General features: G+C 34.7%; 1 protein-coding gene across 6 annotated transcripts in view; it reads left to right on the forward strand.

Moving 5' to 3' along the window:
* Nucleotides 1–25,318, forward strand: part of LOC120427035 (dystroglycan 1) — a 239,642-nt gene that overhangs the window by 205,748 nt on the left and 8,576 nt on the right. For 4 of the 6 annotated variants that reach the window (XM_052710793.1, XM_052710794.1, XM_052710792.1 and 1 more), the window contains 5 exons: nt 14,351–14,941; nt 15,717–15,893; nt 18,798–19,955; nt 20,019–20,628; nt 20,714–20,941. In XM_052710793.1, the coding sequence (XP_052566753.1) occupies nt 14,351–14,941; nt 15,717–15,893; nt 18,798–19,955; nt 20,019–20,628; nt 20,714–20,941 (2,764 nt within the window). The remainder of the gene's footprint in view (nt 1–14,350; nt 14,942–15,716; nt 15,894–18,797; nt 19,956–20,018; nt 20,629–20,713; nt 20,942–25,318) is intronic. The other 2 variants (XM_052710795.1, XM_052710796.1) reach the window with 2 other exon arrangements.

A 25,318-nucleotide genomic window follows, 5' to 3' on the forward strand; every position in this document is an offset into this window, starting at 1 on the left:
TAAGCCGCCGTGTACAAAGACATCGTTCAATCGAAGTAGCCGGCAATTGACACGAACAAAACACACACACACCCATCCCGGCCGACGAGGGGTCCACCGCGTGACGAACTGGAATAACTCATTCGGGCCGGAAACGTCAAAGTAAATTCAACACTAATGGAGTCGGCCCCCACCCCTTGTACTTCTCTTTTTCACCACACTATTTCTCCTTCTTGTTATCTCTCTCAAATCTCGGAAAAATGTCTCTCGTTGGTGTCCTGTTTCTTGTGTCGATGTGTGTCTTAAGCTAAGGAAGTTGCACAAATAAAATCCGACAGAACACACTTTCACACAATTGTCTCAAATACACACACACACACACATCACACACATACAGAATGGCACCTTTAACTGTACATGTACTTTGATGTCGTTTGGTGTTGCTGGACGAGAGCTTTCAGTGGCAACAACAAAAACAAGCTTGGGTGTAGATTTATGAAAATCTAGATTAGTAAAGAGACAGGTGCGAATGACTAGGGTGGACCTTTCACAGTTGTACATTTCACTAGCAAACATTTCTTTTAAAAATGTTTTAAAAATGTACTTGTTAATGAGCAATTCCAGCTCAAATCAGGATTTTTTCTGGTACTTTTGTACCTGACCCTCTCCGATTTCAATGAAACAATGTGGACATGTTATCCTAGGCCTATATAAGCCATTTTTGTGTATATAAAGCCAATAGTACTCGAAAATAACATTTGAGGAGGGCGTAAGGTATTTAAATATTTTTGTATTTTGTAATTTAAAAATTACTGTTTCTCGAAGCCGTTGCGTCGTATCAAAAAGTGGTCAAACGCAAACCTGTAGGAAATTTGACGGGCTTTCCGAAAAAAATACACTGAAAGAAAAAAACACGCCACTATTATGAGATTTTTTGATTTTTAAGTCTAAAACTTAAATATAAAGGTGATTTCACTATTTTTTTTCGTTCAAGATTTTTGAGGAAATATCCTAAAATGTTACTAAAAAACTGACGAAAAATGCAGGGTGGTATGTCTCTCCTAAAAAAATACAAAAATCATCTACTAAAACTGTTTTTTTTTTAAATGGTTTAAACGTCAAAATTTTTAAAAACCAGTAGTGGGAATCGATTTTCCAGACAATTTTACATAAAAGTTTCCATATTGACCATTGTCCTATGTCCAATCCTTGGGAAGATACAGCGGTTTTAAAAATAAAAATGTTGAAAAAACGGGTTTTTTGGTGGTTTTTGGCAATTTCTATATGACAGACTTGGTTTTTCAGTCTCGTAAATATTTTTACCGGAAAGCTCGTCCAATTTCCCATAAGTTTGTCTCTGGCAGCTTTTTGATTTATATCGTTTTAATATTTACGTAAGCAAATTTACTATCCTAGTTTCTACCACACTGAAAAAAATATTCTATTTTCAGTTATTAGCAATGCAATTAAGCTTATATCTGTGAGCCCTTACATCCAATTGATGTGGTGTGTATTTTTGTTTCTGTGTATTTTTTTCAGAAAGTCCGTCCAATATCATACAAGTTTGTCTTTGACCTTTTTTTGATACGACGCAACGGCTTCGAGATACAGTAATTTTTAAATTACAAAATACAAAAATATTTAAATACCTTACGCGCTCCTCAAATGTTATTTTCGAGTACTATTGGCTCCGTATACACAAAAATGGCTTATATAGGCCTAGGATAACATGTCTACAATGTTTCATTGAAATCGGAGAGGGTCGAGTATAATAGTACCAGAAAAAATCCTGATTTGAGCTGGAATTGCTCTTATAATAATAATAATAATGATAACAATAAGTAATAAGTAAAAACATTAAAATATAAAATTAAAAAAGAATTTAAAATTAATTTGAAGCTTGCCTAAATTTCAAAATTATTTAAAAAAGGGATCGTGTTTTAAAAAAATGAATTTCAGGACGAATTTTCAAAATTGTAGAACAAAAAAGTTATGGTACAGAAATAAAATTGTACTCTTATTTTTTTTTAATTTGAAAGAGAAAGGGAGTTAAAAACTTGAAACAATATTTGCTTTGGCTAAACTTAAAAGTGGGAAATTATACTTTCATTCGTTAAAATTTTATTTTTAATTTTCCAATCTTTACTTTGTTTGTATGACCTTGACTTTGATAGGTTTGAGATTTTTCAGCAAAATGAAGAGTACAAATTAAATCTGTACGGAATAGTACGGAATTATACTGACCGTGGTAGAGAAGTGTTCAAAGTACTTCAAGAAGAAGGAATCATAAAATTTTGGAAAGTTTAAAAAGTTAGTAAATTTTAGTTCAAAAATGTTGAAAAAATGTTTACAGTGATGGAATAATCAACATCAAAAGAAAATCTTTGGATGTTCATCAAGAGAAAAAATCCGAATCTCCTCTCTCGCGCTCGAAAGATCGGTAAAAAGAATCTAAAAAAATCATCATCTTGATTATTCGACGGAACATCTTTTTTACTGCTACACTTGCAAGTCGAAAAATGACCTGTCACATTTTGTAGATGGGCAATGTGTGTAAATAAAGTGACATAAATGACTTCAAGTGGTGCTGACAAGGAAATTCACAAACAATCATCAGTAGATTGATTTTCTTGGAGATTTTCGGGAGCGATTTTCTTTTGCGTGATTTGCCTCCTCTCTATTTCGCGGGTGAAGAAAATTTGCAAGCGAAATTGATTTTTTCGCGATTATTCCATCACTGAATGTTTAAAAAGTGTCATGATTTTCTCAATGAAAATGAGTTCGATTCGAAAAACGCAATGCACTTTCGGATTCTCTGGATATTTTTTCACTAGGAGAAGATAAAATTAGTTTGCAAATAATTATTTTGTTGCAAAAACATTTTATTTTTGCTGCTAATTCAGTTTAAATTGCAATATGAATCGATAATATTGTAAACAAAACTAGTTTAAAAAATTTAGCAGGATTCTGACTTTTCAAAAAATTTACCGAAATGTGTATGAATTTTAATAAAAAGTATATTAATTCAGTTAACTAAGCAAAAACATTGATTTTTTCTTCTTTAAAACTGTAGCAACCTTAGTGTGTTAAGTAAATTCACCGTTCCAAACAAAAAAAAATATTGAAAAATGTTACTTTTCGATACTAGTGTTGAAAAGTTCAACTTTTCAGCACCCATTTCAGTCCTGAAAAGTACTACTGTTGGTATTGAAAGATGTTAATTTTCTGTTCTGTTATTTTTGGTAGGGATAAGTAGGCCGTTTCGTTTCTCCAAAAGGACAAGAAAAGTTTCACAGTGGAATTGCAAAAATAAAATTTGAACACTTGAATTTGATTTTTACATGCAATACTATTTGACAGTCAGTCGCTCCAGTCTTCGAAATAAGAACTTTCAAAGCAACAATTTTTTTAAACACTACTTAAGAGCGAGTTTTTCACCGATGTGAAACAGGTCGTATCGAGGTGCTCCGATTTGGATGAAACTTTCAGGGTTTGTTTGTCTATACATGAGATGAACTCATGCCAAATATGAGCCCTCTACGATAAAGGGAAGTGGGGTAAAACGGGCATTGAAGTTTGAGGTCCAAAAAACATAAAAAAAATTAAATTGCTCACATTTCCGTAAAACTTCATCAATTCTAATTCTCTTAGATGCATTCGAATGGTATTTTGAAGCCCTTCAAAATGTGCTATAGACATCAAGGATTGGTTTGACTTTTTCTCATAGCTTTTGCAAATTACTGTTAAAAATGGATTTTTTTAAAACCTTAATAACTTTTGGCAACAGCCTCCAACACCCATACTCCCATAGGTCAAAAGTTAGGGAATTTCATGGACTATAAGCCTACGGTATTAACTTTTTGGCCAATCGCAGTTTTTCTCATAGTTTTACTATTTTTCTAGAACAAATATTTTACAATGTTAGTTTTTGCCCTGTAGGCCAAGAAGATGGCACTTTTTGGTCTGAATTTCATCATATTCGGAATCCTCGGACAATTTCACGTAAGTTAAAAGTATTGGAGTTGTAATTTTGATTTAAAAAATAATTAAATAAAACATTTTTGAAAAAAGAAATAGATCTTATTTACCCTATGATCAATACGTCAAATGCTGTATCAAGTAGGCGAAAACCTGTTTTACTCCTAATCCAACAAATTGTTAAAAAATATTTTAATTCATTCTAAATGGCAATTTTTCCAATCAATTTTACAACTCCAATACTTCTAACTTACGTGAAATTGTCCGAGGATTCCGAATATAACAAAATTGAGACCAAAAAGTGCCGTCTTCTTGGTCTACAGGGCAAAAACTAACGTTGTAAAATGTATGTTCTAGAAAAATCGTAAAACTATGAGAAAAACTGCGATTGGCCAAAAAGTTAATACCGTAGGCTTATAGTCCATGAAATTCCCTAACTTTTGACCTATGGGAGTATCAGTGTTGGAGGCTGTTGCCAAAAATTATTAAGGTTTTAAAAAATTCCATTTTTAACAGTAATTTGCAAAAGCTATGAGAAAAAGTCAAACCAATCCTGGATGTCTATAGCACATTTTGAAGGGCTTCAAAATACCATTCGAATGCATCTAAGAGAGTTGGAATTGATGAAGTTTTACGGAAATGCGAGCAATTTTAAGATTTTTCATGTGTTTTGGACCTCAAACTTCAATGCCCGTTTAAACCCACTTCTCTTTGTCGTAGAGGGCTCATATTTGGCATGAGTTCATCTCATGTACAGGCAAACAAACCCTGAAAGTTTCATCCAAATCGGAGCACCTCGATACGACCTCTAGAACAAACCGAGCAGAATCTACAAATACTGCCTCTTAAAAAGACTTGTTTCCAAAAATAGTACGCCGATCTGGTGTGGCCTAATCCAGTACATGTTTTAAAAATAAAAATCCCTAGACAAACCTTACCAGTTCGAAAATATTCCAAAAATAAGTTGAAATCCTATCAATGTTACCCCGTAACATAAAAATGGAAAAAATAACTTTTTCAAGTTTTTTTTATTAATTTGCAAAAATTGGAAATAACAAATCCTAGCTGGCTTAAAATTAATATTTAAGAGCACTTTAACAACACAAATTAAAATTATTAATTATAGAATATACCGTTGCAAAAATTTAGAAAATGAAAACCTGAAACCTTTCATGGCCAAAATAATGATTTGACAAAATTGGTCAAATTATTCCCTAGTTTAAGTCACATTTGACAAAGGGAATAAATACTGATTTGGATATGAACAATCTTTATTTTTCTTTGCTACAATAATTCAAAGAATTGAAAAATTGGTCAACATTATTCCATGGTTCTGAAAACCATATTTAGAAGAATTAAAAAATGTTTCAACAGCACTATTGAAAAGCTAGAGTCAAAATATCAGCATGTAAATATATTAAATAATTTTCCATCATTTTTTATAAGTATATCTATTTATTCCTCATCCTTACCTAATTACCTTAAAGTCTTCTTAAAATACAAATTTGACAACATTTCTATTGCATTTTAAGAACTTTTCTATAATTATTCACCACGAACATGGTTTCTTTAAATTTCCGAAATTCTTAAGTAAAACATCAAATGTTTTCAATTCATTTTTAATATCTGAACCAATTGTTGATCTCTACGTTAAAAAAATAATTAAAATTATTTTGTTACTGATTTTATTTGAATTTTATTATAAGTTTAAAAAAACAATCTTGCCTTAGTTTTTTTAAGTTTGCAACTAAAATTTTAGTCTACTAACCATTTCATTAGTCAATTACATTTGAAATAGTTAAAAATTATATATTTTACCCCTGCTTTTAAATAACCCACGGCGTGTTTTCTGGGCAACCTTAAGGAGAAAAAATAGTCATCGCTACTGTCAAATGTGTCTTATAGGAAATTTTCTCAGCTTTCCAATGCTTCTAAGAGCGAAATGTTTCATCGGGAAATTTCTGAGATATCTAATTTTTAAGTTTTTTGTTCTAAATTCCTTTATTTTTAATTGTAAACTTTATAATAACTATTCTGGAAACTTGTCAAATTATGTTTTTCATGTGTCATTTACTCATCAAAATGTGCAAAATAAGGCAAGAAACAACTTTGGAGAAGGTTGCAAATCGCTAAACATTTTTAAAATTAAGTTTAACCGAGTTTTTGAATATATGGGATTTATTCAAAAATGAAAATCATAAAACCGTCTTAAAAATATTATTTACAAGAATTAAAAGATAATTACACAATTTTTGTGTACAAATATCACGCGTCTGCTCTTATTGAGCTGATACAATCGATTTTTTGCAGGTTTGAGATTGTTAAGTTTATTAATGGATTTTTATGAATAAATATGATACTTCTTAAAGCATACATGAACCGGGAACATGGATCCAAAAGATGATTTAAAATCGAAAATGTACTACCAATTACTGTTGCAAGGTTCAAAAGTCATATTCTCATGTGTATGAAATAACGAAAAAAAAAATTACTGTTGAAAATGCATTTAAATGTAGGAGTAAAATTTGTGTGTTTTAACTCTGAATGTTGAAAACACTGCCACATACATTTTTTGGTTGAAACAAAAATAAAATATTATTTAACAGAATAAATCAAACAAATAAAACAACAAAAAATAGAGGAATTTAAAACAAAAAACTTACAAAACTATTTAAACATACATCAAAGTATTTTTAAAACGTTTTAAAAAGATAAGATAAGACTTCTATAATATTGCTGATTCCTCGATCATTTCATAAAAAATAAAAAATTATAAAAATCATTTCATACTCATGAAAAGTTTTTCTCCTGAAGCTCGCCACAGTAATTTATAGTTCAATTTTGAGTATATAACATATTTTGTATCCATGCAATTGATTAATGTTTGGTTAAGGAAATATGATTTTTTTTCATAAAAATCTAGTGATATCCTAACTAATCTCAAACTTGCAACAAAAAAAATCGGTTTTATCAGTTCAATTCAAGCTAAATCCGAGCATAAACATGATATTTGTTATTATCTTTTAATTATTGCAAAAAAAAAAAACATTATTAATACGGTTTTATGATTTTCATTTCTGAATAAATCTCATATATTCAAAAACTCGGTTAAACTTAATTTTAAAAATATTTAGCGATTTGCAACCTTCTCCAAAGTTGTTTCTTGCCTTATTTTGCACATTTTGATGAGTAAATGACACATGAAAAACATCATTTGACAAGTTTCCAGAATAGTTATTACAAAGTTTAAAATAAATAATACAGGAATTTAAAACAAAAAACTTAAAAAATAGATATCTCAGAAATTTCCCGATGAAACATTTCGCTCTTAGAAGCATTGGAAAGCTGAGAAAATTTCCTATAAGACACATTTGACAGTAATGATGACTATTTTTTCTTGAAATGTTTGTTCTAGAAAACACGCCGTGAACCATCTGAATAAATCTTATTCTATTGTACCATTATGATGCAATGTCCAATAAATTATTGGGATAAAAAGAAAAGTATTTTTTTTCGGTTTTCTATCTCCAATCATTTATTGAAAAAAATAGTCATAATTTACGTTCACCCAGAAAATAAATGTTATAGATATGATAATTTACCGGTGAACAAAATTTGAAAAAAATAATAAAATTAAGTGTTTTAAACACTTTTGATAAGATAAACTGGATTCAAAATAAAAAATAACTGCTTTTTCAAATAGACTAAAAAAAACCAAAAAATCATTAATAGAAATGGGCCAACAGTGACTGTAATATTAGCATTTAAAATTTGACAATATTTTGGTGAGCGTTAGAAAATATAGGACATTTTTGATGCAAATGGAAAGTTTTTTATTATTGCGGTGAAAAAATAAAAGGGATATTTAAAAAAAATCATGTATGAATTTTCAAAATAAATAAAAGTTCAATAAAATATTGAATCCATCCAGATTATTTCCAAGCTCAAATTTTAAACCTAAAATTTTCTGCGGTTGTCATTTTATCAACAATTTGAACTTTATTACCATCAAAAAAATGTTATTACATTCTCAATCATAATGAAATTTTAAAAAAATGAAAATTGTTGTACAAAAAATTAAAACTAATAAAACATAAACAGTTACACAAAATCAACAAATTTGTCAGCACCCACCCTAAGCAAACACCCGTGACACTCAGTACACACACAAAATTTCACGTTTCCGCTGAAAAGAACTTTCTCCTTCTTGTCGTGTTATTCTTTCTTAAACTTCTTCGTTTGAAGGATCCACTTTGCACGCCAGAATGCTTCCATCTCTGCCTCCCACCTCTTCCTGTACAGACCTTTTCAAATTCGAGAGGCGTCCATATTTGTTGCCCTTTGTCCACGGGACATAAATTCGCTGTGCTTCGGTCCTTCGCCGATGTTTTCTTTTTTTTTCTAGGGAAAAACACCGAATTTTGCTTTGCCTTGTCTGTTAAAAAAGTGTGTCTTCGCTTCTTTTTATTTTTGATTTAAAACGTCTGAAGATTACTTTGTTTTTGTGTTGCAATAAACTAAAAACTCGTAAATCATTTTCAAAAACAATGCAATTGTCTTAAAAACCATGCATCTCCATTAAATTTAAAAATATTGCATTTTGATGGAGACGCTTGGTGCCTCATTTCTTAAAGTACTCAAGTTTAAAAAATCCTAAAGAAAACTCACGAAAAGTAACTTTAAAAGTTCCTCTACCAATCCTTGGAGAAGGTCCACAAACCCACAAGTGTGTGTGTGTGTGTGCCAGTGGGCAAAAAGTTAAGCTTGTTCTGTTTGACTTTCGCGATCCTTTTTTTTCTTTTTTTTTCGATCTTTTGGAGAACAAATTTCCAGTACACGGGGGCGTCACCTAGATTTTGTCATCTGCCAAGCACGTCAAATGCCCCAAGTGGGAGTTGGCGAGTGATAGATTGGGCGTGTTTGGATCCGACGACGTCTCTCTGTCTTTCGGTGGGGAAAATTTTCGTCGCAACTTTTAGTGGACGACACGATTTAACTCGGCTAGTTAAATTGATTAAAACGTTTGCAACAATTTATTCAAATTGTGCCAATCAAAGCGCTGGCCAAACTCGCTTAATTCCATAATTTAATTGGACACTAAACTGGCGCCAGGCTGTGATTTAAAAAGTTTGCACAGAAAGGGGAGGGAGGGGGTGAGTTGACATATATCATTACCTCCTATTTTGAGAGCAAATTTATTCAATGCATTGCGCGCACATTTCGAGCTCGGTCGAGTGGCGGCGAGAATTTGTTGCACGGTCACTTAAGCGGAACAAATGCGAGGAAATGTCGCTGCAAAAAGATTGAAATATTGTATCCACTTAAACTTTCAGTAGAATTTTAGTTGAGGTTATAGAGAAGCTCAACTATTAATTGAAAATTAAAGCTTTTAGACTTAATTAGATAGTCCCAAACCAACATAAGGACTTTCAATGGAGATTGCATTAAAATATTAGTTTTTCCAAATTCTAAACTGATTTTGACAGTCAGAATTTGATTTTTTTTATATTTTGTATATTTTTTATATTGAATTTTACTCTCAAAGACCCAACCCCACATCTAGACGGAATTCGATCTAAAAATTCGTCAAATTCCATTTTTAGAAGCACTTCATTTTTAAAAGAATTTGAGCAATTCTCCACCAAAATCGGAAATGGATTTTATTTTTGGATTTGGTTCAAACTTTGTGAAGTTCTTCAAAAAAGTTATTTTGCGTCGTTAGTTCGCCCATACAAGTCTCCATCCAATTGTGGCAGCTGTAGATGCAAAAACGGTACGTAAATATTGGAAATTACTTTTGGAGGAATTTTCTGATCGATTTGGTGTCTTCGGCAAAGTTGTAGGTATTGATAAGGACTTTTCAGAAAATAAAGGTACACGTCCCTTTTTTCAAAAAAAAAAACTTCTAAATTTCAATGGAAATTTATGTGCAATCAGCTGAAATTAATTTAAAATGCATTCCCCTGCGTTTAGAGTCATTTTTAAGGGGTTACATACATGTATATCGGCAAAAAGTCGGAGGTTAGTATGAGCACACACTTCAACTTTTTTGAATTCTTTTATCAGGGCATTAAAATATACATTTTCACCTACTAACAAATCAAATTTGAAGACATTTGGTTGCACCATTGCCGAGATATAGCAATTTCAAGTTAGCAATTTCAAAAAACGTGTGCCACGATATCTCAACACTGTCTTGACCAAATTGGCTACAAATTTTGGTGAAGACTCGTTAAACCGATTCCGTGTGCATGACAAAGCCCGATTTTCAAAAAGTTTATTTTAAAAAGAGATAAAAATATTTTTGTGTTTTTCATGAAAAAAACCAAAAGTTTTTGATTTTTGTATTTTTCTAAAAAGCATACATCTTGACAGTCTTCACCTCAAATTTCAGCCAATTTGGTCCTTCCCATCTCGAGATATCGTGGCACCCGTAAATCAACTCGGGGTTTAGAGAAAAACACCAACAAAGTTTGACAACCCGCTTCGCGCATGGCAAAATTTTGAGCTTAAATCGTCTCTTACTCAGTTTAATCATGAAATATCTTCATGAAACTTTCAAGAGTGATTAATAATCATCCTTTGAGTGGATTTAACAAATATTCTGTAATTTAAAATTTTGTGATTTTCTACATGTACCCCTTAAGCTTGTTTGAGTTTATATAAAAATCTTTTGAAATTTTCGATGTTTAGCATCGCAAAAAGTTTTTTTTTTGCATTTTTTTTTTTGTTTTCATAAAATCTTTCATTTTTTTTGTCCCCCTTTGCCCAGGGCCAGAGCCGAGGGACAAAAACTTTGAAAAATATTTGCATCGGACAAAAATCCAAAAATCAGTAGTTTTTAATTTTTGATATTTTTTTCCCCAAAACTTTTGAGTTTGGACAAAAAATTTGCCGCCTAGTTATGATTTTTTTTGTTGAACAAAATTATTTTTATTGAAAAAAAAAATCATTTTGATCAAACAATTTTTTTGTAAAGTAAAATTTGCAATCAAGAAGAACTTTACAGATTTTTTGATAAAGTGCACCGTTTTCAAGATATAGCCCTCCCGTTTTTTGATTTTTTAGAATAGTGTTCATGAACGTTCATTCCTGAAAATATTCTTGAAGGAGCCAAAATTCTTTAAATATTTTTTTTTTTTTGAAGAGATCATAAAAGTTTACAAATGTTGAAGTTTTTAACATTTAAAAATTAGACCATTAATTTCTGAGATATTGGCATAGGAAGTTGTGGGAATGTTTGGATGAGACATTTTCTTTTATTAGCTGTTTTTCAGCAACCAGAATTCCAATCTACTATGTCTCCAAGGCAATTTTATTGGACATTTTGTGAACCATTAAAAAAATATTTTCATTAATAGACAATCATGGACACTATTTAAAAAAACGAAAATCGTAAGTTTTCAGTTAAAATTAAATTTTATATGACTCTATTTTGAATTTTTGCACTTCATCAAAAAATCTGGAATGGACTTCTTAATTGCACATTTTATTTTACATTGAAAACTTAAGTCAAAACATATTTTTGCCAAAAAATTGTTTTTCTCGAGAACCTTTTTTTTCTAAAAATTATAACTCGGCGGCAACATTTTTGTTCATTCTTCTAAATGGCTCATATGTTTTTTTGTCCCCTAGAATACATCAAAAAATTCAAAAATTTATTAAAGAAAGATTGTTGAAAATTGATATATCGTAAAAAAGCAAAGTTAAAAATAAGCAGCAAATTTATTTTTTGCGTGTCTATTTTTTCCTTAATAATCCTTATCAGTACTTTGCCGAAGACACCAAATCGATCAGAAATTAGCTTCTCAATCAACTCAGTTAAGTTGGGAAAATAGTGCTATTTTTATTAATTTAAGTGAACTCAAATGCATCTAACATTTTTGTTAAGTTTTCAGCAGATAAACTTTTCAATTTTTCTTTCTACAATAAGATTTATAGAAGTACAAAGATAGTTTGTTTTAGGACACGATTAAAAGTTTTTCTTATTTATATTCTGACAAAGCTTTCGGTTGAGCTTTTTTTGAGCTTTCATTTAACAATGAAGTCGATCCTTCAATCGCATGAGCTTTCAGCCATGCTTTTCATGGAGCTTTTGGGTGAATCTTCCGTGCTGCATTGAACTTTCGTTGAGCAGTTAAATAGAAGCTTCTTTTTTTCGCGAAAATGACCATTTAAGAGCCATTATTTCGTGCTCCAGCCAACGAGGTAGAGCGGCACGTTATTATCTGAAATGGCCAGAGCACCGCGTGCGCTCTGTTTGCGAATGGGAGTTTTTGATACACTCGTCCTAATGCTTTCAAAATGCGTTATTTGGCCGCCCCTTCATCTGGGATGGGGGGAAGAGGTGAAGGAAAAAGTATGACCGTGTATATGACATAAATCAAATTATTCATAAGCTCCACCCTCCCTTTCTAGACGTGTGACAAGCCTGGGTTTGTTTTGGTTGTTTTGATTATTTTGGGTGGAATTTCAATTTAAATTTAATCTTGAATTTTGAAAAGCCATCAACAACATTAAATTTCACCATAACAGTCTAATTATTGAATGCGAAAGCAACCTGTCAAGCTCTATTTTGAACAATGAAAGCTCCCAGCAAGGCAAGTTTCCATTTGTGGAGTGCATTAGCCGATTCAATGATATAGAATAAATCACCACTCGCTCTCCCTCTTTTTCTTCCCCCCGTCTACAATTGGTGTCGATAGAAAAAGGCAACCAGCAAATGACACATGATACACTGGGGCAGGGAAAAAAGCTACTCCCGTCGGCCCATTCAATATTCAATTTAATGGCTTCGATTGAATGGGGAGAATTTTTTTTTTGCCTATTAGGTGTTTACACTTTTGCATTATTTTTATATTGAGCAAAAAAACGTTTGAATGGTGTGTTCCTGCACATTTAATCACTTGTGCACTCACGTTTTTTTTTTCTACGATATTTTTTCCAACTCAATTCGTAATTAAAATCATAAACAAATACGTGCACCCCTAGGGGGAGGGGGGCTGTTTTATTTACATAAGTGGTGAATCGATTTCGGGGAAAAATTGTAGAACGAATGGAAAAGCACACAAAACTAATTAAATCGGTGACCCGATTACGTAAATGCAATCGCCGGTGGCAAATAGCATGAATATAAAGTGCGATATTTTTTCAGTGTTTTTTTTTTTTTTATTAGATTCCTGTTTAAAAGACTGACAACATATTTTTAAATACTGTAATTCGTTGTACACATGTTCTGCTGAAGGAATTCTACAATATTTTTTTTTATTTCAACAACCCTAATGAAATTGTTGTCCCAGAATATTTCCAGAAATCTAAAATTATATTCCTCTGCACCTCCAAAGCAAACCCTCGCCTTAAATCGCTTTGCATTTTTCCAGTCTGTGTTACAACCAAAGTTCCCCAATAAAAACATGTCCTAAAATAATCATGTTCTCTGCAGCCGCCTTATCAATCGTACAGGTTTACCTTATCTGCAAAAAAAAAGCTTTTCCCAGTCAACAATATTCGCACTCAATTCGCACCAAAAGGTCCCCCACTTTTTTTTCGCTGTGAGCTTTTCGAAATTAGCTTTCCTTGTATAGTTTTACTTTTTATTTTATTAACTAAGTAAGAAAGCACAACTTCAACTTTTTTTTTCTGCGATCATCTGCACGATTAAAATTTTTAGTTTTTTGCATGATTTTTTCCCTTTTTTGTACGCACCTGCGCTCATTTTGAGCATTTGTTGATTTTCAACAAACAGCCGAAAAATCAACTAAAACAACTGAAAACTTTGTTACGCGCATGACGTACGAACGTCCGCACAAAGCAGACACGAAAACAGTATCTGACACATTCGAAACAAGCATGTCGCATGTATTATTGTTATGCATTTGTTTACTTTTTATTTATATTTTTAATAAGCACGCTTCTGCTCGAAGACTGAACACCGAATTACACCTGGATTGCCACCTAAACTTCACTCACACACAGTATTTATTGTATGAAAAGTGCACCTTCCACCTTGTTCTGCTCCACCCCACCCCGTATGCCGAGTACTGTACTATACAAGAAACACCTCAATGCTGTATTTTATAAACCTAAAGTATTCCCACATATCTATGAACTCAATTACTCAAAAGTATTGCTACCCAAATATTCCCCTCGAAAGCAACGTTTCAATAACAATTCCCCCCTGTTACTACTTCTATCTACCTTCCCCGTCGAACTCCGAACGTCCCGAAATCGAACCGTTAACAACAACCAACATCGCGATCGCGGCCTGATCAACAAAACTAACCTAAAACAAAATACAAACAAACCATAACCTCAAAAAAAAACTACCCCCAACGAAACCGCTCCGCTTGTTACCCCCCACCTACTTCGAACTCTTCCGTGTGTACACAAACAGACAACGCCCGACGACGAAGATCAGCCAGTGTTGCCAGCATCGCCGAGCAGCAGTGCCATGCCTTCCATTTCGATCGCCGGCATCCAGCCGGAAGATGGCCGCCATCACGTTGCCACGACAACCTCAACCGTGCGACTGTTTGGCGAAGAAATCGCCCGAAACGAAGTGCTCGAGGAGGAGGACGAAGAAGAGGAAGCCAACGAAGACGAAGAGTACGGAGATACGGTCATAATCACGGAGCTGCCCAACTCGGTGGCTCCAGTGGCCGCCGGCATTCCCACCAGCACGGTGGTGCCAACCACGGTTGTCATGGAGACGGAGCCGACAACGACGGTCGCCACGACGCCTACTACGAGTAGCACAACCACGACAACAACAACAACATTGCCACCCCCAACAACAACAACACCATCAACAACAACAACAGTAGAAACAGTCACAGAGTCAGAGATACCGCTCGAACCGGAAACAGTGGCGCCACGTGTGGCGTTTGTGGAAACTACCACCGCAAACAGTGCCGCCGGCAGCAGCAGCAGTGTTAGTGTGTTTGAAACTAGCAACACTGCTACCACTACTACCACAGAACCGAAGGTAGCGACTAGAGAGCCTGGAGCTTATTAGAGAACGGACATCTGAAACCAAAAGTACCAATCGAAGCACGAGAACTGTCAAACGGAGGTACCAATCGAGCAAAATCCTTTGTCTTATGCTCGATTGGTACCTCTGTTTGACAGTTCTCGTGCTTCGATTGGTACTTTTGGTTTCAGATGTCCGTTCTCTAATAAGCTCCAGGCTCTCTAGTAGCGACTTGTTAGACACCAGTTTTATTTTGTTTGATCAAACACCACCAGAAAAAAAAAAAACTACTCGAGCTGTTAGGCTAAACAAAACAAAACAACAGTACGCTTTTGACAGTTTTTAGCCGCTCTTGCAAACTGCCGAGTTTTTTACAAGCTTTTTGCGGAAATGAAAGTTTAAATGCACCAAATTAATTTTGAAAACAACAACAAAAATGCTGCCACTTTTTGGTTTATTTTTGCCCTCTTTTGTAAAAAGTTTTTATTTCCCTTACTTTTTTTTACTGTACAAAATACGCCAATCTAACAACCCTGGTTTGTGTAAATATCGTAAAACACTTCATTTTGGTTTAACGCTTCTGGAGTCCCTTCTTTTTCAGTACATATTTATCATTTCACTTAGTTTCATTTTAATTACCAAAAACAACAACTAAATTCCGCTTTTTCGGGCTTTTTATTTTTTATGCGCAATATAATTTCGAAATTTTATTTTCCAAGTTCAATCCAACACTTGAAACTAATATTTTCCATTTTTCATTCAAATTCAAAATTTGAATTAAATCATTCAGGTCACCACCACACCGCCAACCGTAAGTAGCTCGCCGATGGTGAACCCGCCGAAGCAGGAGAAGGAAGACTACGAAAACTACGACGACGAGTACGACGATGAGCTGGACGAGGAACCGACGACGGCGGCGACCGTGCCGGCCCAGTCCGGCAATGTGGTGCCACCGGTCGTCACGGAGGTTTGTGCATTTTGTTTGATTTTTTATTTTTCAAAATTTAGTCAACAAAACTGGCCACACTGACCAGTTTGCTTGTTAAGCCCTGGTCACAACAAGCCAAATTTTGGAAAAAGTAATAGTGATTTTCCGATTCATTTTTTGAGGCTAAAACCCTCCCCCACAATTTATTCTCTAGATCAAAGTTCAGGCCACGAATGCTTGTATGCAACACATTTTTACATTATTCGGATATGGCATTCAGATTTTAGGCTTTTTCAATTTGCTTTTCTACCTAGAGAAAGCTACAGGGTTTGCTTTCGGCTTGAATATCAATTCTTTGGAACCGAAAAACCGCTGAGCAGATTTTCGATATTTGACGCTTCGAAAATTCCGAAATTCTTAAGCTCTAAGATTCTAAAATTCATTAACATTCATTAAAACGCATTGATATTCATTAAAATTTATTAAAAATTCATCAAAATTCATAAGGAGTTCTCTGAAATTCTTCAAATTCTCTAAAATTCCTCATAATTTTCCAAAATACTCTAAAAATCTCTTTGTTCTCTGAAATTCACATAAATTCTCTAAAATTATCTTATTTTTTTCAAAATTCTCTTAAGTTCTCCATTTTTTTTTTTTTTGCAATTTTCTGAAATTCTCAAAAAATCTTTTTAAAAACCTTATTTTATATAAAACTTTCTTAAATTTTTTGAAACATTCATACACTCTCAAATATTCTCTATTTTTTTCAAAAAAAAATCTGAAATTCCCTAAAATTCCCTAAAAGTTTTTTTTAAAATTCTCTTAAATTCTTTTGAATTTCCTTAAATAAAATTTAAATTCTCTAAAATTTCCCGAGTTTACTTAAACTTTCTCCGGAATTCACTAAAATTTTCTAAAGTTATCAAAAATTTTCTTAAATGATCTGAAACTTTCTAAAATTTTCTTAAACTTTCTCAATCTCTCAAATATTCTCTAAAATTTTCTGAAAATTTCTGAATTTCCCTAAAATTATCTTAAATTGCTAAAACTCCCTATAATTCTCTAAAATTATTTTTGAAAAATATAAATTTCTCTAAAATTCTCTGAAAATCACTTATATTTTTAAAAATTCTCTATTTTTTAATTCTCTAAAATTTTCTGAAATCCTCTAAAATTTTCTTAAAGTTCTTCAAAATTCTCTAAAATTCCTTTGAATTCTCTCAAAATTCTTAAATTTATTTTTAAATTTCTCGAATTTACATAGAAATTTTCTGAATTCACTAAAATTCTCTAAAATTTTCTGAAATCCTCAAAACCTCTAAAATTTTCAAAAAATGAAGTTCCTTTAAATTATCTAAAATACTCTAAAATTCTTTTTGAAAAATTTATTTTTTTGACGTTTACTTAAATTCTTGAAACATTTTTTTTATTCTCTTGAATTCTCCAACATTTTCTGAAATTTCATGAATTTGTCTTAAATTTTCTTAAAGTTCATAAAATTTTTCTAAAATTCTTTTAAAATCCCCTAAAATTTCCCGAATTTACTCAAAAGTTCTCTGAAATTCACTAAAATTCTCTAAAACTAAAAAAAAAATAATCTAAATTTATCTGAAACTTTCTCAAATTTTCTGAAACTTTCTTAAACTCTCAAAAATTATCTAGAATTTTCTTAAAGCTTCTGAAATTCCCTAAAATTCTTAAAAATTCTCTAAATTTCTCTAAAAATCTTTGAAATTCACCACAATTCTCGAAAATTCTCTTATTTTTGAAATTCTCTTAAAATCTCCAAAACTTTCTCAAATTCTTCAAAATTCTCTTGAATATATTTAAAATTCTCTGCATTTTTTTTGAAATACTTAAAAAATTTCTTATAATTATCCAAAATTTTCTGAAATTCTCTAAAATTCTTCAAAATTTTCTGAAATCCTCTAAAATTCTCTTACAGCTTTTTAAAATTATCTAAAATTCTCTGGAGTTCTTTGGAATTCTTTTAAAATCCTCTAAAATTTCCTAAATTGAGTAAATTCTCTAAAATTCTCTAAAATTATCAAAAAAAATCTTAAATTATCTAAAACTTTCTGAACATTTCTTTCTTTCATTCTCCTAAAACTTCAAAATTTTCTGATATATAGATATAGATAAAGTTCTATAAAATTCTCATAAAATTCTCAAAAAAAATCTCTAAAATTTTATAAAATTGTCTTAAGGTCGTAGAAGGTGTCCTTCACTCTTGGGGCAATGACTGTCAATGATGGTTCTGAATTCAGTGTCCAGAAATAGTAAATTGAAATGAAAAAATAATCACGTTATGTAAAATGCTTCTACAAACAACACAAAGAACCATTGTGTGATACATTTTGAATCAAGATTTGAATGTTTTTCTGTTTGTTTTAGATGGCCGCCAAATGGCCGATCTGGAATGATGCCTTCCAGAGCCTTAAAATTCTATTAGATTATCTAAAATTTTCTAATATTCTTAAAAATTCTCTTAAATGACCTCAAATTCCCTAAAATTCTCTTTAAATCTTAAAATTACCGAAAATCCATTTTTTTTTTTATTCTTTGAAATTTTTGAAAGTTCACTTAAACTCTTCAATTTTTTCTGAAATCTCAAAAATTCTCTAAAACTGTCTTAAAATTCTTAAAAATTCCCTAAAATTCTCTAAGATTCTCAATCAAATAAGCAATGTTTTCAACGTAAAATTTTCAATACTGAAACATTGTTTGACCAATCATGCGGTTCTATTCGATTTTTGAACTATAGTTCCTCTTGACACCAAATTTTGGAAATCTTCAGAGTAATCATCTCAAATAATTTGGTGTCTTGAATGCACGACTCAATGAATGATGTTAAATTGCTTTTTGGAATTAAGGAAAAAAAAGTTCTCCAATAAAAAAGGAAAAATCAATCATTTTATAACAACAATTTTTTCACTCTCTTAGCCCTCAACGACGGAAGCCACGCCCTCGAGTCCAGCTCCCACAACCGTCCCAACAACGGTTCCCACAACGGAAGCCACCACTCCGTCCTCAACCAGCACGACGACAACGACCACAACCACAACGACCACCACGCCAGCCCCCACGACCACAACTCCCGCTCCGACCACTTCCACCTCAACGCAACCTTCCACGACGGAGCTGGACGAACCCTCGAACCTGTTCCCGATCATCAAGAACCGCATCCCCAAGCAGGCAATCATCGCCGGAAAGGTGTTCAACTTGCCGGTTGCACTGGACACGTTCTTGGATACTGAAGATGGCAACAACTTGAGGTTGGAGATGTTCGACTCGCACGGATATCCGCTCAAGACCAACTCGTGGTTGCAGTTCAACGTTGAGGGTCGGGAGATCTACGGGTTGCCGCTGGAGAAGGACGTCTCCAAGTGGCACTACATTCTGAGGGCTACCGATTCCGGCGAGCAGTCGGTCAACGAAACCGTTGATATTTCCGTGCAGCAGCACAAGTCCCACCGAAGTGTGAACCACGAGATCAGCTTGGCACTCCGACTGCAGCGCAAGTTCCCGCGCAACGTGGATTGGCAGATCAAGGTGATTCGTGGAATCGCCGAAGTGCTGGGAGATGCCACGCTGTCGCACGTTGTCGTCCGTGAGGTGCGTAACAGCATCCAGGATCCGAACCTGGCGACCTTTGTCTTTACCAACGAAACCCTGCCGAAGGATCGCTGCCCGGAGGAGGAACTCGACAAACTGGTGGCGAAACTTACCGAGAAAGCGCTCAACGATGTGTATCAGGATGAAATCCTGGTCAAGTCGGTCCAAGGTGCCCAGATTGGCCAGTGTCTGAAGCCTACGATCCCGAAGGTGAAGCCTACGCAGACCATCGCCACGAAGAACTTTGCGCCGACCACGCGCAACCAGGTCGATCGGGTCAACGCCACCGTGGGTCACCTGCTCGTGTACAAGGTTCCGGCGGACACCTTCTACGATCCGGAGGACGGTAATGATCTTAAGCTGAAGCTGCTGACGACGGAGCGAAATCCGCTGGAGCAGTTCCACTGGTTGCAGTTTGACGCGAAGAACCACGAGTTCTTCGGCGTGCCCCGGACGGCGGATATGGGACAGAAGGAGTACCTGCTGGTGAGTAGTTTACTTAAATTTTGACAAATAACTTTGTCCTAAGAGCCGTTTTCCCTCCTCTAGATGGCCGAAGATCGTGAAGGTCTCACCGCCACGGACGCCCTTGTCGTGGTTGTCCACCAGGCCCACATCAAGCGCGACTACAGCGTACTGTTCGAACTGACCTTGGAAACGCCCCAGGAGCAGTTCAGCATCGCCAGCGCCCAGCGTCGCTTCATCGAACGACTCGCGCAAGTGTTTGGAGACGCCAACACTAACTTTATCCAGATTAGAAACGTCCGAACTATCCACCACACCGGCAATGTCCAGGTTACGTTCTTCAACACGACCCTCTATCGACAACATCAACGCTGTCCGGACGAGGAGATTGAAACGCTGCGCAACATTCTGCTCTACCCTGACGGGACGATCCGTGCCAAGGTACGAGAAATCCTAGGTCAAGAGTTTGGCCTGCTAAACGTGTCGCTCATTCCGGTGGGAACCTGCCAGGGTTACGACACGCCGATCCACGCGACCAACGAGCCCGAAAAGGCTGCCCCGCCGCCAATCGCCAAGGACGACTACCTGCTCACGTTCGTCCTACCCGCGGTCATCATCCTAGCAATGCTCCTGATCGCGTCCATCATCGCGTGCATCCTCTACCGGCGACGGCTGACCGGCAAGATGGAACTCGGTAAGTACGCCGGAATCCCAAGCCCATCATACTAACATCCCCCCTCAATTGGTGAAAGGTCTAATTCATTGTCCAATAATCGAAGAATATATCAACTTCCAACCCCTCGCAACGTCCGCTGGTCCTACTTCCGCCGTTGTTCCCATTCTAGGCACCGACGAGGAGCGCAAATCGTTCCGCACCAAGGGCATCCCGGTGATATTCCAGGACGAGCTGGACGAGAAGCCGGAAATCGGCAACAAGTCGCCGGTGATACTCAAGGACGAGAAGCCGCCGCTGCTGCCGCCGTCCTACAGCAGCACCAACAATGAAGGTGAGTGACAATTGTTTTTAAAAGTCAAACAGACGTTCCGAGAAATGCGCGTTTCAATGTTTGTTCAAGAACAAAGCACGCAACGTAAACAATAACAAACACGTTTTGTCTGGTTGACCATTCTGTGCATGATCCCGAGGTTTGGTTGAATTTGGTTGCCGAAGTCGCGAGCTATAATTACAAATGTTTACGGTAGTCGGACTTGTACGTGTGTCAAACGCGTTTTGACCTGAAACCCCTTTGGCTAGTTGTCGCGATAGATACATTTTTAGGCTGTGTCAAGATAACACGACAATATTGAAACTTCTTTCATATGAAAAAGACAAAAATGCAAGGAGTTTTTTTTCGATTTTTATTGAACATCTCAGGATTGAAATGAAAGTCAAAAGGTGAGGCATTGTGAGCTGCACAAAATTGCGTTCTTAACTCAATTTGACCCAAAATGCACGTGCGGTAAGTTAGCACGACAGCGACGATTTATTCAAACCCTTGAAATTTATCAAAGAAGCAAGCGTCTATCACGTGGACCTGGTACGATCGGCACAACCGTATCCGTTATCTCGCCGTTAGAATCGCCGCCGGTAGTGTCCCTAGTGTGGCTTCCGCGATCGTATCTACGATTACCGGGACGAAAATGTTCCATCGCACTGACCGTCGTGGTGATGGCTACCACCAAAAATAGAAGAGTGAAAAATTTCATCGTTGCGCGCTGTCCGATGATCTGGCACTGGCTGGCTCAAGAAAACATGTTCGGAGCCCAGTTTTATTTGGTATCAATTATTGACGACAACAACATTTACTTTCCATCATTAACAGATGTTTTCTTGCAAAGGAACAAACAGATTTTGGTAAAAACAAGCTATTTCGAACCAACGTATGTATTTGCTTTCAGCAAACTTTAACCCTCTTTCGTCTATGGTTACTACAGAGCACCAAAACTTTGAACTGGCACAATTTTTCACGGTGATTGAAGTTGCAGCTGTTCATGTAGAATCAGGGTTGCCAGGTTGCTAGATAAATCTGAGAATCTCTTTTCCAGATATTGATAGATTTTGCCAGATTTTTCACTTTATGCTCATTTTGAAAATTTTAATATTTTTGAAGCCATAAAATCAGTTGAACCATCTGAACTCTACAAACTTTTGAATTAATATATATCCTCTCTCTCCTTCACCATTCAAATTTGTTAGATTTTCGTCTGCCAGATGTTTTCCAGATTTTTATAAGATACTTTACCAGATTTTTCACATGGTAACCCTGTGTAGAATATAGACTCATCTCCCTAAATCTCATCAAATTTGGTTAAGCAAAAGCAAAGTTAGAGTGCTAAATGTAAACAAAAATGGGCCAATATTCAGAAAATAAATAAGACCTGTTTTCGAAAGCCCGTAAAAATTACCAAATGCAAAATGCTATGAAACAAAAAATAATTTACTATCATCTAAACTTCGAAGCATTTTCAAATAACTGAACAAACAGATTTGAAGAAAAAGAGGTTTTGTGTTAAAAAAAAGAAAGTTGCTCATCTCATCTTTCGAAACAAAATTATTTTTTTTAATTTTGCTTGATTATTTTCATATTTTTTTCCCTTTTTCACTCAAACCTACTGTATTTTTTTAAGATTTGTATGGATATGACGCATTGCATTTTTTGACATTGCAAATCTGACGCATATTCGCTAAGTTATCGTCACAAACTCAACGCTATTTCTGTGATATAGAATATTCATTATTGTTAATATACTTTAAATACATTAATTTAAGTATTTAATTTGTTTAGGGATACAGAGCTCAATTTGCTCTCCATCCGCATTGACTATTTCCTATTCCTAATTTTCTGTTCTTCTTTTGCTCTCCCTATTATCTGTCCTTGTGATTGGATCATCGATCCATCCGCATAGACATACTATCTTTTCAATTTTCTACTTGGCTTTCTTTGTATTTTTCATTGCTTTTTTCACACTTACTACATATCAGTCTTTGTGAGGGGATACTGAGCTCGATTTGCTCTCCATCCGCATTGACCTTTTCTCAACTATGACTTTCCTTTTTATGAGTAGTTAGAATCAAAGCCGGAGATTGGTAGGGAGCATCAGGGCAGTGGACGGTATGCTGTAATGGCGGAGATTCGATGTAGATCAGGGGTGACCAAAGTATGGCCCGCGGGCCAAACGTGGCCCGCGAGGTGATTTTTTGTGGCCCGCGGACCTTTTTTGAAAGATCATGTAAAATGGCCCTTTGACCCATCTGTTAGTTGATTTTATAATTCTTTAAAATTTAGTTTTAGTTTAAGCATTTCCATGCTTTTATCCGAAAGTTTGAATGTGATTGAAAATTGTTATTTCATCAAAATTTTCATCAAAGATTTTTGGAAATGAGTTATAAAACATTCAAATTTGACTAAAGTAGGAAACTGTAAAAATAGCAAAAACAGGTATTCCATAGTAATCTCTCAGGGGCTGGGTCAAAAACTTATTTTGCACTTAGAAAATTTTCACCTCGGGATACGAACTCATGAAATTAGGATTAATGGAAATGAAATGGACTAATTGATTAAAGTCTTATTCAGGCAGAAAATATTTATTTTTTATTGAAATCAGAGGAATACTTGTTGAAAAATCTTTTTGCAACGATTTATCATTATATTATACCTTGTTTAAAAATAAAATTATACATTTTATACAAACCCCTTCTTAAAATATTTTATTTCAGATTTCAATGTTTATTGAGGTACCGTCAGTGGGGGTGACATTGGGTCTGGGGGGTGAGATTGAGTCAAAGTGATTTTTACGGATTTTACCATTTCTAAGGTTATTCTCAATGAAACTGAATTCTGTTAAAGGGGTTGTGTGTCCCCTACACCCCCCTCTTAAGATGACTCCGCTGAAAAAATCTCGTTCCTAGAACAAATCCTGTTATTTTGGCAGATGTCTAAAGTTGGGGTACGATTTTGGCCAAAAATGACCTCTCGAAAAATCATTTGTCTAATATTTTTGTTAGAATTGCTCGAAAACTACCCAAATGTTTGAAAATCTCCACTTCAAACATTGTAGCGTGTCAATACGATTCCCTCGAACAAGAAACGCTGTTGGATGACTTGTTTTTACCATATCGTTGTATTTGAGCATCATTTTAGTTTCATTTGACCCAATGTCTCCCCCTCAAAGGGGTGAGATTGGGTCAATTTTCAAACTATTGGCATTTAAGGTAGTGTTCATCAAAATCCACCATATTTTGGGAAAATAATAGTAAACTATCTAAGAACAAATCAACGTTGAAAGATTTTTGATGTTATTTAAATTGTTTTTGTTATTAAGAAATTTCGAGAGGTGTATCGTTTTTTGACCCATAGTCACCCCCACTGACGGTATGCCAATTGCAATGCAAATCTTATGGATATTTTGTGTTGGCCATTTTTTGGTTTTATTGATTTTAATAAATTTAAACCAATTAATTCGAAGCTTTTTTGAACAAAACTTCTGTAAAAATATAATTTTTTTGTCCACGAAAATATTGTAAAACACATAAAATTAAAAAAATCTGCTGTTGAATCACGGGTTTGTTTTCATAAGGTTCTAAGCGCGAAGTGTAAAGCCGTTTTCGATCGATTCTCGATCAATTTACGAATTATCAAATTCAATAATATTTTGAGTTGTTCATCTGCACGTCCTTTTAATGCTCTTTACTGAAAAATGTGAAATTTTGATTTGTTTTGAACAAAAAAAAAAAAACAATTAAGTGTCGGACGCCACGACGGTTGTTAAAACGTAATTTTTCACATTTGGCCCGCAAGCTCATGTGAGTTCTAAATTTGGCCCGCCATTCAAAAACTTTGAGCACCCCTGATGTAGATAGTGGAAGACCAGAACTACGTCACAAGGGGAAAATAGTTTAATAATTGTACAATTCTCATGAATTGGCTAATTACTGCATCTATTGACCTCTCTCAGTCTTTAGCTGTCTGCCGCGCCCTTTTAGGTCCCCAACAGGGTGCGAGCCCTGTTTTTCAGCTTTGTCAGACTTTTTTCGGAGCTATTGGAGGTTACTGTCGGAAGGAGATTCTCTTCCCCTGAGGACACCGTGAGTGATTTTGCTTGTTCGCGTCCAACCATCCTCTTTTGGCCCTTCATATGGCAGTAATTTGAAGTCTGAACCACTGTAATTCTAGGCAAACGCTACATAGGTCATCCTTGTGGCCCTGTTGGTTATCACATCAAATCAAATAAAAAATAAAGTCAAAATATTGTTTTCGACTTTTTTTCATCAAATCATTTTTCTTTACTTTTTGAAAAAAATGCAATTAATTTGGACCATCTAGTGCCACAGCTCAAAAGATGCAATTTTTTTTATATCCAAAAATAAGATTTTTCAGAAATGG

This window comes from Culex pipiens, chromosome 3, assembly GCF_016801865.2.
Source record: "Culex pipiens pallens isolate TS chromosome 3, TS_CPP_V2, whole genome shotgun sequence".
In the NCBI taxonomy this organism is placed as follows: domain Eukaryota; kingdom Metazoa; phylum Arthropoda; class Insecta; order Diptera; family Culicidae; genus Culex; species Culex pipiens.